We start from the raw sequence: 16894 nt of genomic DNA on the forward strand, positions 1-16894 counted from the left end.
TTTAGGTCTCAACATTCAAGCTCACATGAGAATATCCACAGAGTCTGTTCTCACTTCCTACATACGCGTGGTCTCCTCACTGTGTATTATGAAAGATGACAAACCAGGGAGGGGTACGGGGACAGGGAGGGAGAAGAGCTACTCATAGAACAGCCACAGTGGCAATTGCAGGAAATGCTAACAGATCATCTGACAGCCTAGAATTGTTCCAAAACCCAGTAAATGTCACCAGACTCTCTAAATGTTACAATATGGACCCCAAATGCCTACTAACCTCAACATCCTTTGAGGGACCCCAGTATGACAGCCCTGAGCTACAGTGATTTCTTCCCCAGGAGCCTTGGTCATGCAGGTTGGACTATGTCTTCTGCTTAAAAGGACAGGACAGGGAAACGTGTTCCATTTCAGGAAAGTTTTCATTTATAATGGTTCATGTTTTGCTTTGGGTGCCTCTACTTTTATTCAGGAGGTTGGGGAGTAACTAGTCCTCACACTTGGATTTTTCCAACAACAAAACCAGGTAGATGAGATCATAGGAAAGGCAGAATTGTGTAGAACTGGAAAATGCATAAAAACTTTCTGATCGATTGATTTTCCTGTTTGTGTTTCCTGTTTAGGCATAATGCCTACTTCAGCGGAAGTGACTTCTTCACTGGGTAATGCCCTGCGCTCGCTGCAAATATAGGCAGATGGGTCAGCAAGACTGCCTGTGCTATGTCAACCAGGACAGTCTGGGCGGGGTGGGGGGGGAGTGTCAGGTTGTCACTGTCTTTGAGCAGAGTGCCCGGTGTGGGCCAAGCCCTGTGACAAGCCCAAGGTGGTGGTATTGCCTCTCGGGAAGATAGAGAATGGAACTCGCTGGCAGGTGAGATCACCTGTCATAGGTTCTCAGAGCATCACATATCCCCTTCGTAGCACTGGTCACAGCTGCACTTTGACAGAGCAGGAGCCCTGTCTCGATTTCTTTGTTGTTTGACTCCAGTATCTAGCACAGTGTCTGCCATAGAAGGAAGGGATGAATCAAAATCTGTTGTTAAATAAATGAAGTCCTTGATTCCTATGCTCTAGGGACAGAGAGAAGAAAACGGGTTAACTGTAAAACAATTATTTTTGCCATTTGGAAGGTTTTATCAGTTGCCTTTTTTCATTTCCAGAATCTTCTACTATTACTGTAACCACCTCAACAGGTAATTTTGATGTTATTGTGGGTTCTATCCATCTTACTTGCTATAAATTATCTTGTTTGATTTTCCAGGGAGCTCATTTCACAATTGTTTCCGTCCTGATCAAATTATTTTATTCTTTAGAGATTTTAAATATGTTTCTATTGGCCTGACTCACATAGGCCACCTCTGTACCCCCTGATGAGGAATGAGTTCCAGGAAGCCCAGCTAAATGCATACGCCAAGGAAAAAATTAGTTTAGCCAATTCCCAAACTCAAAAATAAGTCATTCACTGGACAGACTGTTGATCTAACATCAACTGCCCATGGTGGGAATTTCTCCTGGAAACCAGTCACAGCATGGGTGTTGGCAGGATGGTGGGGAGCCAAACCATGGTTTTTTTTTTGTTGTTTTGTTTTGTTTAAGATTTTATTTATTTATTTGACAGGCAGAGATCACAAGTAGATAGAGAAGCAGGCAGAGAGAGAGAGAGAGAGAGGGAAGCAGGCTCCCCGCCGAGCAGAGAGCCCGAAGCGGGACTCGATCCCAGGACCCTGAGATCATGACCCGAGCCGAAGGCAGCGGCTGAACTCACTGAGCCACCCAGGTGCCCCCAAACCATGGTTTTAATTGATCCTCCTTAGACATTTATCCAGCATTTGGTGAGGATGGTCATGTGCCAGGCTCTGTGCCAAGGTATTGAGGGATATAGGGTTGACCATGGTAACAAGTAACTTTCGTCTTGTACAATAATCTTGAGTGATGCTGGTTGCAATGATATCTGAGGAGTTCCTAATGTGACTTTGGGGTGAACAATTTTATAAATAGAATGTTAGAGGTTTATTAGTGGGGAGGACAATAAAGAGTGTGCTCTCCCCTACTCTAGGTGCTAAAGCAATTAAATAAGACACCAGAGTCAAGACCAAAATATGGCCCATACCCCTGAGAAGGCTTGGTTGGAGGGCAACCCTTAGTACAAGAGGCAAATGGACCTGCCATCCCCTCCTTACCCTCAGTCTGGGTCTTGGGACAGTCCAAGAGTTCACCCTTTCCTATGTCACTGCCTTCCAACCATTCAAGGAGAGGAGGGAGGACCAGGTGTAGGAATCCCTCCAATTACAGAATCTTTGTTAGACAAACCGATATTGGGAGAAACTTGGACCAATGGTTGTTGCCCTCTGAGTAGGTAATGTTCACCTTCTCCAAGGGGAGAAGTAAAGTGTGGGCAAGAGGAATGGAAACCCCAGGAGTGGAGGTGGCCTGGAGGCAATGGAGGATCTAGGGATGCCCCTGTCTGGAAAGCAGGAAGACAAACCAGGCCAGTTGTACTGATCTAGGATGGCCACCTTTATGTCTCTTGTATTTAGCAACACATAGGTCTGATATGGCTGTCTTATTGCTGCTTTGTTATTTTTGTTCTCCTGCAGCTTCAGTAGCAACCACTGTGACCTCCACACCAGGTAAGACACTGTCTCCTGCCCTATTAAGTGCCTCTTCTTGGACTTCCATTCATCAGTCTAGGCTGTTCCATGGAAAGCTTATCCCCAGCCCAGCCTCAGTAAGAACAAACCCCCAAGTGTCCTCTTCTCTCGGCTGGTTTTTAGGTCTTCTCTTCTCTTTTTTACAGATACGTCTTCATCCTCAGCAGAAGTGACCTCTCCCTCTGGTAAAGGCTCTCTTGTCATGTGGTTTAAATCATGAGACCAGCTTCTCACTTGCCATATTCGATTTTGAAAACGAGCCCACATAATGACCATGTTGACCACAAAGTAGACTGAATGAAAAGACACACTGAAGAGTCCTTTCTCCCATTTTTAAGTGTCCTATTTTCTCTGTCCCTATACAGATGTATCTTCAACTTCAGCAGAAGTGGACACACCCTCTGGTAATGTTTTCTGTCTGTCACATTTCTTAAGTTAAATATGATCAACTCTCCCTCTTTCTGTTGGACAAATGAACAGTAGTGAATATTTTGTCTGTTGCAGAAGCTCTGATGTAAACAGAAGTCCCAGCATCCTTTTCATAGAAATGAAGCTTCATGTTCTCTTCATCCGCCCATAGTCACAAAAGTGGTCCTTCTGCTAGGACATTCCCTCCGCTTGTTGCCCTGGTCTTAATCAGATGTGCTCATGGGAGGCAAGGGCAGGGGCCCCCACCTCCACTAGCTTTGTGATCTATGTTATGTTACAGGTGGTGCTTTGACCCTTCCCACACACCAAAATGCAAGAGACCTAGATTGTGATAGTGTTGGTTCTACCCATGTGCAATTCCATCTTCTACCACACTGTTGTTCAAACCAAAACTTTCCACTGTCTTTTCACTGATATTTGAGTTTGAGTCTTCTTTGTTTGCAGATATAACTCCCACTCCAGGAGAAAAGGCCTCTTCACCAGGTAGGTTCTCTACTCTCTGCAGTAGCCCTGGTGAGTGGATTTCTGAGAAACCACAGCCCAGCAGGAGCGGACACACTCAGAGAAAACACACTCTTATTTCCCCAAGAGCAGTCAGGAGAGAGGAGAGGGAGGTCTGGTTGGTTCCAGGCCACTGGAACCCACAGTGGTTATGATTCTGAACACAGTGGAGGCAGGTGCAGGGACAGGATGAGTAGGATAAAATAGCATTAAGCATCAACCCTGGACGATACGTTAGAGATGGCCCATGGCAACAGTTCTCAAATGTTCATGTACGAGTGAATGGCCTGGAGAACTTGGTAAAATGCAGTTTTGGATTTCATGGCTCCAGATGGAGGCTGGATTCTGCATTTCTCACAGGCTCCCAGGTGGTGCTTATCCTGCTGGTCACGGGCCACATTCGAGGAGTAAAATGCTGAACCACTCCCTTTGTTTTCGAGGAAAATGAGGCCCAGAGAAGGAGGCAACTTGCCACTGTTTAAACTCAGGCAGCCATAACTAAGTATCACAGACCATGTGGCTTAAACAGCAGAAATTTATTTTCCACAGTCCTGGAGACTAAAAGTCTAAGATGAAGGCAAGAGCAGAGAATGACTGCAATGCCCACGTTTTATGCTCCTGAAAAGCAGAGTGCTGTAGAAAGGGTGCATGTTCTGGGGTGTCCCAGCTCAGAACTGACGATGTCCTGGGCATGTTTACAAGCTCTCTGAGTCTCGATTTCCTCGTCTTTAATGTACGGACAGCATTTCCCGGGAACAGCTGCTGTAGGGATTCGAGAAGGAAATTATAGGACACAGTATGGATGCTCAAAATGGGAATGGTGTGTCTCTCTGGCAAAATGCCAACTTCTCATATGCCGTTTTACTCCTGGGTGTGTACGTCCACATGATAAATAAGCAGGCTGCGTTCTGTTCCATGCAGCTTATGGCTCATAAACTTAGAGTATACAGTGTGAAATTTCAATGACATACGATGTTAATGCTTTCTTTGGACTAGAAAAAATTTTTTCTCTCTCTTTTTTTTGGCAGCTGTAAATCTGATCTCAACAAAAGTGACACCATCACCTGGTAAAGATCATATGCCTGTTGCTAGATTAACCCTTAGTTGTATAGTAATGTCTACAACCGCACTCTATCCTAAAATGCATCGTCGGTTTTCCTACCTTGCTTCCCTCTGTGTATTTCACAAGGAAGCACACCTCTCAGATAGGATCTTTCTCTTATCTAAAAACGTTTCTGAGAAATCTGATTGGTTTTCTTCATTTGACTGTCCTGATCAATTATTTTATTCTTTAGAGTTTTTAAATACATTTATATTGACCTGACTCACATAGGCCACCCCGATAAACAGTTTTCCTACAAAATCTAACCCTTTCGTACTCTTCCTATGAAAATTCTGTATATTTGAAAGGCTTCTTTTCTGACCATTTTCCAAATCATTTTCTTTTTGTAGAAGAGCAGGACACACCACTTGTTGCATTTTGATAAGAAAATAAAACATAGCGGGCAGCATTCCCGCACCTCAACCCATGCAGAAGCTCAGACCAAACGACTACTGCCTAAACCTCGAGAAAATGTGTGGCTCCCTTTACGTCTGACTACAAATATGTGACTTTGACGATACGCACTTTTAAAGCTTGGTCTTTCTTTCTTACAGTTACAATTTCAGTTGGCGAAGACAGGACCCCTTTACCGGGTAATTTGTTTTTGTTCTCGGCACTTCAATTATCAAATCATTATTAATACTATTAGGGTTGTATTTTTTTCAAAGTTGCTACTCTTTACAGAAAACCCTTATGAGCTGATAAGTAGATATGTGCAGACACAGATGTGCACGCACACACACACACACACACACACACACACACACACACACACCTTTGTGGGTCTGAAGCCCCACATTCACTTCCTGGGACCTTGCAAAAAGATATTTGCCTTTATTCATAATTCGAGCAAGCATGGTTATCTTGCTCCAAAATCACGAGCAACAAATTAAGTGAGGAGCAAACAATTACCCTAAACCAGGATACCATAGCCACCGAGACCCCGCCACCAGTGGCATTTATTAGCTGTCACAAAACATCTTCTATGGGCCAAAGAAAGCAGGAAGGTTGGAAAACAGTCACCAGCAACCACTTTATATGAAGACAAATCATTTTACACACATCTACGGGTGTGGCACCGCCAACATAATATCGATTTTAAAAATTATTTTTACTTTTTAAATCTCATTTTGAAGTACATTTATATACAATGAATTGCACACATCTATGAGATTTTTCTAATGCATTCACCTGTGCGACCACCACAATCAAGACACAGAGCATTCCCATCACCCTGAAAAGCTCCTTCGCCTCCCTTTGCAGTAAATCCCCCAGGCAACCACTGGTCTGCTTTTGGTCCCTGTAGATTAGCTTTGTGTTTCTAGAATCTCATATAAATGGAATCAAATAATAAGTGCTCTTTTGTGTCTGACTTCTCTTGCTTAACAAATTGTTTCTGAGATTTGTCCAGATGGTTCCTTATATGGGTACTTTGTTCCTTTTTATTGCTTAGTAATATTCCATTGGGTGGATATTCTGCAATTTATCCCCTCTCCTGTGGGTGGACAGGTCGGTGCTCCCAGTTTTCTTCCTCCGGTGGAGAATTCTGCTGTGCGCAAATCAGTGCACGTGTTTTCATTGATCTCCGGTGAATACCTAGAAGTGTGAAAGCTGGCTCACAGAAGACACATTCTACAGTTCAAATGTTGGCTTTTATTCATCAAGAGTAAAAGAAATTTCATGAGATAGATTTTGTTCGCTAAGTCAAGCCAGTGACTCAACAATTCCCCTCCAAAGATGGGAGGGTTTTGCCTTTTGTTTTCTTTCTTTTTAGTATTTTTAATGATTAAATTCTTAGGTATCTGGGCAACTAGGCTGACAATACCCTCCGTTCTTTGAGGGCTTTGCTGAATGCAGGTTTGACTTTTTATGAGACAGGGAGTGCCATGGGGGGCGGGGAGCGAGAGAGAGACAGAGAGCGAGGGCAGCACCAGCAGACGTGGTGGATCTCACCGCAGTGTCATTTCTTCCGCGGCAAACGATGCACCACGCGGAGGTGCACGGTAGCGGAGGTTGCTGTGGCGCCTGTCACCGCTGTCCCCTGACTTGCTTTCTCTCCTCCTGCAGACCTGCCCCTGCGCTTGGCTGATGGGCACAGCCGCTGCGAGGGCCGGGTTGAGGTCCGCCACGACGGCGTGTGGGGCACAGTGTGCGACGACCACTGGGACATCAGGGACGCCCGTGTCGTGTGCCGGCTGCTGGGTTGCGGCCGAGCTCTCGCCGCCCCGGGGCGCGGCCGCTTTGGCCCGGGCTCGGGGCCCATCCTGCTGGACGACATGCGCTGCTCGGGCACCGAGGACGCGCTGGACCACTGCGGCCACCCGGGCTGGGCGCGGCACAACTGCCGGCACCAGGAGGACGCGGGCGTGATCTGCGCAGGTGGGTCCCGGGGGCCTGTGCCTCTTCCTCTGCTGGTGCTCTGAAGGTCGAGGGACTGCGCGTTGGCCAAGACACCAGCTGCTAGGGTAGCAAGGGCGTATCTGTCACACGACTAATGTGCTGAATATTTTCATGGCACAGCCTTGTGGTTTTATTCATCGCTTTTGTCGAATTCCAATTCAGGGCTGTACTTGTTCTGAAATAGGGCTACAAGGTTGTGAGGTCGAAGGAAGAAGCGGCCGTATAATGCAACGATTAAGGACACAGAACTTGAGGCTGTCAGACCACAAAGACCCTTATTCAATTTCTGACAAGGTCATCAAGGGCGCAATCTTTTTTTTTTTTTTTTAATTTATTTATTTTTATTTGTTTATTTACAGCATAACAGTGTTCATTGTTTTGGCATCACACCCAGTGCTCCATGCAGTACGTGCCCTCCCTATTACCCACCACCTGGTTCCTCAACCTCCCACCCCACCCCACCCCCTCCCGCTGCCCCTTCATAACCCTCTAGTTGTTTTTCAGAGTCCATAGTCTCTCATGGTTCATCTCCCCTTCCAGTTTCCCTCAACTCCCTCTCCTCTCCATCTCCCCATGTCCTCCATGTTATTTGTTATGCTCCACAAATAAGTGAGACCATATGATACTTGACTCTCTCTGCTTGACTTATTTCGCTCAGCATAATTTCTTCAAGGGCGCAATCTTAAGTGGACACCCTTGATCCCACCCTCAGAAGTCAGAACCCCAGAGTACCTTGGACTGCCTTTGTGTCCCTTTCATCCAAGATATGGTCTATCCCTCTCCTGGAGGACTTCCTATTACCACCGATACCCGTCTGGGTATTCCGACCTCCAGAGGTCGACCCTCTTCTCTGTGGAGTAGTACTGCCTTATATTTGTCCTAAATTTACCCAGGTAAACCTCAAAAAGTTGCAGAATTCTAAGATTTGGTGAACAAGTCCGAGCTCCTTTGTCTGTTTCATACTTAATTTTTCACAGGCAAACAAAGGACTCGCTCCCGGTGCTTTTATCTTTGTGGGGGAGCTACTGTTGCTCTTCATAGGAATAGATCATAACTAGAAAAACCCCGAGACAAACCATCCCGCAGACAGCCTTATGAGTAAGTCAGCCTGGGGCCCTGGGATCCTTATCTCCAAGGCCCTCACCTTCACTGTGTGTGTTCACAGTTTCAACCTTTCCTTTTGCTGTCAGCACGCCCACTGGAAAGAGTACTTCATTTTCCACTCTTCGATTATACGCCAAGGGGTTTCCTTTCTATCTGGGTATAGCCGCCAAAGGACCCGAGGTCTGGGGCCAACGGCATCTGAAGGGGTTGAGTGAATGTGGCCAGCCACGCTTCCTGGGCTGGGCCCTGGCCCTGGGTTACTGTCCTGCCTCGCTTCTGAGCTGGAGAGGCCTTTGAGAGCCACAGACTGCCTATGTCCCAGCCTGAGATCCCAGGCATGCCATGAGCATGGGAAGGGACATCTGCCAGATTCCTACAAACGACGGTGTTTAGAACCGGCAAAGCCTGTATTGACTATTCTCTTGCTCTGACAAATGTCAGCTTTGACACCAGCATTGTCAACACTGCCCACGCGTGGAAATCCCTTCCTCGGGCTCCATCAGGAGGCCCCGGGCCCTCTTTCCCTCCCCATCGCCCTGAAGTATGTTCAAGCCACTGTACTCCAGCTGCCATAGCTAAATCCAATGAGCCCGTTCCCCGCACTGCCGTTCTGCTGCTGGCCACGGCCTCCTCCTGCAGGTCAGGGTGTCGGCACAGCTGACCGTGGCTTCTCACCCGTCTCCCCTCACCAGGTCCGGCCGCCTCTGCTGTACCCAAGGACAAGGGTAAGCTCTCCCCTCCAGGCTGTGGGAAGCGGGAGCGGAGAGAGCGGGTGTCCCAGGGAGAAAGAATGGGCTTTCCTGTGCCTGCACTGAGAACTTGGCATCTCCGGCCACTTGTGGCTTTAGGAGTTTGGGGAAGAAGCCTCTTCACACGCACGCTCCCTCCCACTTTGCTGTCACTCTTTTCCCATATTACTTTTTTTTCTTTTTAAAAGATTTTATTTATTTGACAGGGAGAGATCACAAGTAGGGGGAGAGGCAGGCAGAGAGAGAGAGAGAGAGAGAGAGAGAGGAGGAAGCAGGCTCCCCGCCCAGCAGAGAGCCTGATGTGGGACTCGATCCCAGGACCTTGAGATCGTGACCTGAGCTGAAGGCAGAGGCTTAACCCACTAAGCCACCCAGGCGCCCCTCAAATTACTTCTTAATACAAAGCCTCAGGCAGATGTGTGCTCAGCCTCGGGGGTCCTCAACATGGGAAGTGGGCTGTCCTTCAAATCTCTCGACAAGGCTCTGACTCATACCTCAGGACATGTGCCGTGGGTAGGACTCCCGGGATCTGGTGTGACTTTTGGAGAATGAGGGACATAAATTCAGTGAGTCAAGTCAAGGGTAGGGGATGATGAGAGCTGAAGCAGCCCCCACCCAAGGCACCGCCCATGCTTTATAAAGCAAGCGCACCCACATCCCGGGCCTGCGACCGCTGGGCCAGACTGTCTTTGTGTGTTTCTTCCCGCGCTCCCCCTGCAGCCCAGCTCTCCTGCCTGCCTCACCTCTTCCGAGTTGCCATTGACCGGGGCTATCTCCGGAGGCTGGGCTACTCCTCTTGGGACATCCACTTAAATGATGAGCTGTGCCGCCCCCAAGTCACCGGGCGCTACCTGATCTTCAACATCCCCTACGGTCGCTGTGGCACCGTCAGACAGGTAAGAAACTGCCGAGGTGGGGGTACCCTTCTGAGGACGGAGGCCAAGGAGAGCTATTTGGAAAATTCAACCACCTGTTCAAAACCTGGCAGGGATGGAGGAAAGGCACAGCCGTGACTTTGTTTCCAAGTTCGGTGAGACTTGGAGCACTCAGTAATTTGTCTGAAATTTTCCCTCCTTTTGGGAATTTGGAACACATGCTGAAGTTGGAGTACCCTGTAATAAGTGCTGAGAGCTGGTGGATGCCTGAATGGGTCAACATCCGACGGATGGACGGACGATGTTCTCTTAGCTCCAAAGCCAAGCATTTTCCATGACATGCTGCTTTATTCACCTTCAGTGCACACCTCCTCCGGGCAGGCCACGGTGCTGTGCATGGGGGAGGACCAATGATCTGTCCATCCGACTGCTGGGATCTAACTAGGCAACCAGCTGTATTTCCCCACCTAGAAAGCATTTATCCAGGACAGGAGGGGATAATGAAATGTATATGTTTATTTCTTGTTCCTTAACCACCAGCTTATTTCACAGAACAGTGTCATTGAAGGAAACAAGTAGACCAAGGATATAGGAGAGTGTCTAACTATGAAATCTTCTTCTCGGTGTATCTACCAATGTAGCACCTTCCACAGCAAGATCTCCAGGTTGTTCCTCTCTTCTTTTGTTTCCATATTTAGACGCCCACACAAAAACAGCAAACCTTTGGCACTGTTGGAGATTAATTCATTCAAACAGTCTGCATGGTGCCCAGCGAGCACATTGACTCACATTTTGTTTATTTGATTATGCAGATCACGGTCATTCTTACCCTTTTTGCTCTGAAATGTCTAGTTTTTACCTCAGAGGTTTCTGTCCCCGGGGCCATGCCAGAAGCCCCCCTGTGTCTGGGAGGCGGGCACCCCAGAAATTTCTAGGCCATCGGAGAGGACCCTGCCACTGTCCTCTGTGGCTCTGGCTGGCCCAGCTCTCACTGCACGGGGGCCAGATGACACAGCAGGTCAGGAACCTCTCCGGGTGATGGCCAGTCCCGGGCCACCCACGGCGAACACACTGCCACAGAACTCGTGATTTCAGTCCGTGGCTGAGCAACCTTCTCGGTGCTGAGGACACAGTGGAAAACGGGACTGACGGGGGTCCTGCTCCACAACCCTCACGCTCGAGAAAAGGGAGACAGGCACTGAACAAGCGCACATCAGAGAATCCTTTTACAGATGCTCCGAAGACAGCAAAACAAGAAAGGGAACAGGAGATGGTGTGGGGTGGAAGGAAGCCCTCTTGGACTAGGGCGGCCAAGGAGCCGAGGCCTGGGGAGGAGTGGAGCTGGGTAGAGGGGAGCGGGAGGAGGGCCTGGTGCCGGCCGCAGCAGCAAGCTTGGGGGGCTCGAGGAAGAGACCGGAGACCCTCAGCACCAGGAAGCGCTGGTCCCCCTGGAAGGGGCAGGGCTGTGTGGTCAAGGAGTTGAGCTCTCCCTCTAAGCTGTCCGCCGGGGCAAGACCTGCTTCAAGGGGCGAGGCAGAAACTTGGTCTACAGGGGGAAAAGAAAAAAATCTGCTTTTCTGGATAAAGCACAGAACGCGGAGCGTCTTCATTGTATTAAAATTTCATCCTGGGGACCGGGAAGGGGCAGGGGGGAAGAGTAGGAAAGGAAAGCAAAGGTCGAGAAAGGCAGGCCCGGCTGGAGCTGACGGGGCCGTCCTCAGAGCTTCCAAGGCAGAGCGTCAAGGATCTGAGTCACACAACCAGGGGCTTCCTTGACCCAGCGCCGCGAGGCAGGCTGAGTCTCTGGGCCGCGCACAGGGCCGTGGGGGCCCGGCTTCCAGAGACGATGGCTCTCTGCACGACGGCCGCCAGCACCCCCTCAGCCCTTCAAGTCGCGCTGGATTTGAAGGAGCAAGGCTGAGACTGAGGTGAGCAGGGCCAGGCCCACAGCTCCCGAGGAGCCAGATCTGGTCTGGAGCCAAGAGAAGTAGGCGCTGGAAGGGAGGAGACGGGCACCAGGGGGCCGTGGTCTGTGCTCGCCTGAGACTGCCACAGGCGGACGGGAGGGCAGGTGGGGAGGACTTCGGCAGAGGGAGCACCAGGTAGCCAGCACCGACCTCCGGCCCACCTCACGCCAGCACAGCTTGGGCCTCACGGGAGGGAAGAAGGGAGTCTCACGGGAGGCTCCTGGCACGCGCTCTGAGCTCCCAGCAGCGACGACATAGCGTCACCCCATCCGGGCCTGACGTACCACAGACTGCGGGCCCGAGGCCTCGGGCTTCCCGCTGGTCGGCGAGCTGGCGCCGAGCAGGGCTGTGAGGGAGAGGCCTCTGCGCCTGCAGAAAGGCGTCTGTCAAGGCGCCAGGAGCCCTGGCCAGCAGCTCTCCCCTCTCGTCCTCCCAGGAAGGGCTCGGCTCCCTCAGCTACTCCAACTCCGTCAGAGGCCGAATCCTGGGCCACCCCGGCCGAGTCTTCGCGAGGCATAGGGTACCTCAGCTCAAGTTCACCTGCAGGGTGGACGGCCCGTCTGCAGCCGAAGTCACTCCTGGGGCTGAGGCCCCCGGGGAGAACGTTGGCTACGACGTGTCCATATCCTTCCTTGAGTTGCCCACGTCCCAGCCTGTGAGGAACAGGGGGCCACACTACGCCAGCCCCAAGAAAGCGGTCTTCCTGCAGGCCACGCTCCGTAGCCCCAACCCCTCCCTGAGGCTCTTCGTGGACACCTGCGTGGCTTCTCCAGAGCCGCGTGATTTTACGGCCGTCAAGTACGATTTGATCCGGCGAGGGTAAGGAGAATGGACCGCCCCCCACGACCGGCTGGTCTCCACGTGGCCTTCCTTTGGGGGACCTGGGGCTTCTCAGCTGGGCAGAGCCCTTGTGGTCTGGGCCCCTGGGGTCCTGTCTCACCCTTTCTTGCCCGTGCCTCCCTTCCCTTCGGGTTTTATGACTTTATTAGCTCACCGTTCGTTCGTGGTTCAGGCTCTCAGGGCATCTGGCCTTCCTTGATGGGTTGGCGGGTTTTCTCGGCCTAAACGCTTAGAGTGATGAGACTTATTCTGGCTCCTTTAGCTAAACAAAGGATTCGCCAAATGAGGACTTGGGGCGGTTGTTTGGCTCGGTAGCTCCTTTGCCCTCTCACAGGAGCAAAACCCTTATTGTGGATGGGCAACGGGCAACCAGTACAGAAGGACAAAATGGCATCACTGACTGGTGGTAGCTTTGAAGTGGGGGCAGCCACGGGAGATGCGTCATCGTGGAACCTGTTTCCAAAAGCCGGGGGCGGGGCAAGACAGCGCGGTGTGGAGGAGGCGTGAGCGTGCGAAGTGCACAGATGAGGCGTTGAAGTGCACGGAGTCTCTGAACGAGAAAGCTCTTCCCTTTCAGTTCTCCTTACAGAGAGATCAAGGAGGGAGGCAGAGTTTGGTGCCAGAATATAACAACTAACACTTTATTCTTCCGTCTGCTTTAGGCTCAAATTACTCTTTTTGGTCTAATTTCCTCCGGTAGAGTCTTAGATTATTGATTTTAGATCTTTCTTCTTTTCCGATTCATGCATTTGATTTATTTGATCCTCGTAAATTGTATATTCAATTTCGCTCAGCTCGAAATAGCTTGTAAATTTTTCTTGAGACTTTGTCTTTTACTTCTGGATCAGTTAGAAATGTGTTGTTTCATTTCCAAATAAGAATTTTCCAACCACCTTTCTGTGACTGAGTTCTAATTCAATTCCACTGTGATCAGACTATGTCTTTGGTGTGACTTCTTTTCTGTGAATTTGCTAAGGTGTGCTGTGTGGTCCAGAAGGTGTCTGTCCCTGTGAATGTTTCGCATGGGCTTGAGAAGGATTGTACTCTGCTGTGGCTGCGTGGAGTGTTCTACAGCTGTCAGTTAGTCTAGCTGATCAATGGTCCTTTCCAGATCATCAGTATCCTTCCTGAATTTCTGCGGGATGTGTCAGTTATAGACAGAGGGGGGTGGAGCCTCCAGCCATCACAGTGGGCTTGTAGATTTCTCTTTGCAGTTCCCTAACTTTTTATCTCAGACATTTTGACACTCTGTTGTTACCTGTGTATACATTAAGGATTGTTATGTCTTTTCGTTGTCTTTTTTTTTTTTTTAATGTTAGTCCCCACACAGTACATCATTAGCTTTTGATGTAGTGTTCCATGATTCATTGTTTGCATCTAACACCCAGTGCTCCTTGCAATCTGTGCCCTCCTCAATACCCACCACCAGGCTAACTCATCCCCCACCCCCCCGAAACCCTCATTTTGTTTCCCAGAGTCCATAGTCTCTCATGGTTGTTTCCCCCTCAGATTCCCCCCCTTCATCTCCCCCTTCCTTCTCCAAATGTCCTCCATGCTATTCCTTATGTTCCACAAACAAGTGAAACCATATAATTGACTTTCTCTGTTTGACTTATTTCACTCAGCATAATCTCCTCCAATACCATCCATGCTGATGCAAAAATTGGGTATTCATCCTTTCTGATGGATGAATAATACTCCATTGTATATAGGGACCGTATCTTCTTTATCCACTCGTCTGTTGGAGGGTATCTCAGTTCCTTCCGCAGTTTGGCTATTGTGGACATTGCTGCTACATGTGCCCCTTCTTTTCACTACATCTGTATCTTTGGGGTAAATACCCAGTAGTGCAATTGCAGGGTCATGGGGTAGCTCTATTTTGAATTTTTTAAGGAATCTCCACACTGTTTTCCAAAGTGGCTGTACCAACTTGCATTCCCACCAACAGTATAAAAGGGTTCCCCTTTCTTCACTCCTCTCCAATACTTTGTTGTTTCCTGCCTTGTCAATTTTTGCCATTCTAACTGGTGTAAGGTAGTATCTCAATGTGGTTTTGATTTGAATTTCCCATGATGATGAACTTTTTTTTATATGTCTGTTAGCCATTTGTATGTCCTCTTTTGAGAAGTGTCTCTTCATGTCTTCTGACCATTTTTTGACTTTATTGTTTGTTTTTTTGGGTGTTGACTTTGAGAAGTTCTTTATAGATCTTGAATATCAGCCCTTTATCTGTACTGTCATTTGCAAATATCTTCTTTCATTCCATGGACTGCCTCTTTGTTTTGTTGATTGTTTCCTTTGCTGTGCAGAAGCTTTTTATATTGGTAAAGTACCAAAAGTTCATTTTCGCTTTTGTTTTCTTATCTTTGGAGACGTGTCTTGAAAGAAGTTGCTGTGGCCGATTGCAAAGAGGTTACTGCCTATGTTCTCCTCCAGGATTTAGATGGATTCCTGTCTCACATTGAGGTCTTTCATCCATTTTGAGTTTATCTTTGTGTGTAGTGTAAGAGAATGGTTGAGTTTCATTCTTCTGTATGTAGCTGTCCAGTTTTCCCAGCTTACTGTTATGTCTTCTGAGAGGGCTGGCCCCTTTATTGTTATGCAATACCCCTCTTCATTCCTGATAATTGTCCTGGCTCTGAACTCTGTTTTGTCTCGAATTAATGTAGCTACTTCAGCTCTCTTTTGATTAGTATTAGCATGGTAAATCTTTCTCCATCCCTTTTCAATGTCTTTATATTTAAAGTGGGTGTCTTGTAGATAACAGTAGTTGGATCTTGGGTTTTCTTATTTTTGTTTTCATTTTATCTGCTCTGGCAATCTGTATCTTTAAATTGGCATATTTAATAATCACACTTAAAGTGATTATTGAGGGGCATCTGGGTGACTCAGTGGGTTAAGCATCCAACTCTTGATTTCAGTTCAGGTCATGATCTCAGGGCCATAAGATTGAGTCTCACATAGGGCCCCACACTGAGCATGGAGCCTGCTTAAGATTCTCTCTCTCCCTCTCCCTCTTCCCCCAGCTCGCACTCTCATTCTCTCTCTCACTCCCTCTCTCAAATAGATAAAAAAAACACTTTTTTTAAATAAAGTGAAGGCAGATGCTTAACAGACTGAGCCAGCCAGGCGCCCTGAGAGACACATTTTTAAATAATCTAAGTTTCACCTTCAAATAATACAATCACTACCTTTAATCTCCCCTTTGGGCAAAATAGAATAGAATAGGCCTTCGGAAGGCAACAACTCCAGTTAGAAGTTAATTACGTTGTTTCTTATTATGTTTATTTTACTGTTAGCTTCTACTTCTGCTCAGGAACAGTGGTTTTTCTACTCATGGTAGTATTTTAAGTTTCTTTATTTAAGAAAGAGTGGGTAGTGGGAAGAAGTCTGTTTGGAATTCATTGGTCTGATTATTGGAGTCAGGGTGAATTCCCATCTCACTTCAAATTAATCCTTGTGGCTGGGGTTTTTTTTCCCATCAGGTGCATCAAAGACAATACCTATGCCAACCTGCAGTCCCAACAGAAGAACACGGCGCAGTTCAAGTTCAACGCCTTCAACTTTCTGAGCAACTATGATGTGGTCTACCTGCGGTGTGAGGTCGCTGTGTGCAAAGTGGGGGACCACTCCTCCCGCTGCTCCCAGGGCTGTGTAGAACGGAGTACGAGGGATGCAGGCCGCGTGGTGGCCCCAGAAGAGCAGACTGAGCATTTCCAAGTGGTGGGGCCGCTGGAAATCCACAGAGGGACTGGTCGGAGTAAGACCCTTGTGTGATTTCTCCACTTTTCGCACAAATCTGTTATTAGAAAGAAAAGCCTATTTCCCCGAAAAAAGTGATAAGTTTGACAAACCAGAAGCTGTCCATGGAGCCACAGGTAAAAGAAACAGTTAATGAGGTTCTCTCTGAGTTTTGATGCTACATAAACCTTCTCTGATTATTAAACTTGTAAGGCAGTCACTCTGTTTGCAGACTAGAGATGCTGCATTTTCTAATTCTTCACTACCAAGAACTACACATGTTCTAAAGAACATGTTCTTTATGTTCTCTCTACATACCAGAGTTCTCTCTACATACCAAATTGTCAATTTAAAGATTTTGTTAAACTGACTCCTTAACGTTCAGATGCTAGTAGATGGATCTTTTTTTTTTCCTGTCCCTCGGGTGGTGTGAGAATTTCTTTTCAGATCTTGCTAAGAGTCTTATGAAAAATAAACTTAAGTGTTGAGAAGTCACTGCTCTTTTTTTTTTTTTAAACCCTAATAACTGGTTAGTTGAATT

General features: G+C 48.0%; 1 protein-coding gene across 1 annotated transcript in view; it reads left to right on the forward strand.

Moving 5' to 3' along the window:
- The window catches only part of LOC123955086 (deleted in malignant brain tumors 1 protein-like), a 115017-nt gene extending 98628 nt beyond the window's left edge, over nucleotides 1-16389 (forward strand). The window contains 6 exon segments of the mRNA XM_046026610.1: nucleotides 780-865; nucleotides 6738-7056; nucleotides 8874-8906; nucleotides 9651-9826; nucleotides 12209-12591; nucleotides 16098-16389. Of these exon segments, the coding sequence (XP_045882566.1) occupies nucleotides 780-865; nucleotides 6738-7056; nucleotides 8874-8906; nucleotides 9651-9826; nucleotides 12209-12591; nucleotides 16098-16389 (1289 nt within the window).
- Nucleotides 16390-16894: the final 505 nt, after the last annotated feature.

This window comes from Meles meles, chromosome 13, assembly GCF_922984935.1.
Source record: "Meles meles chromosome 13, mMelMel3.1 paternal haplotype, whole genome shotgun sequence".
In the NCBI taxonomy this organism is placed as follows: Eukaryota; Metazoa; Chordata; class Mammalia; order Carnivora; family Mustelidae; genus Meles; species Meles meles.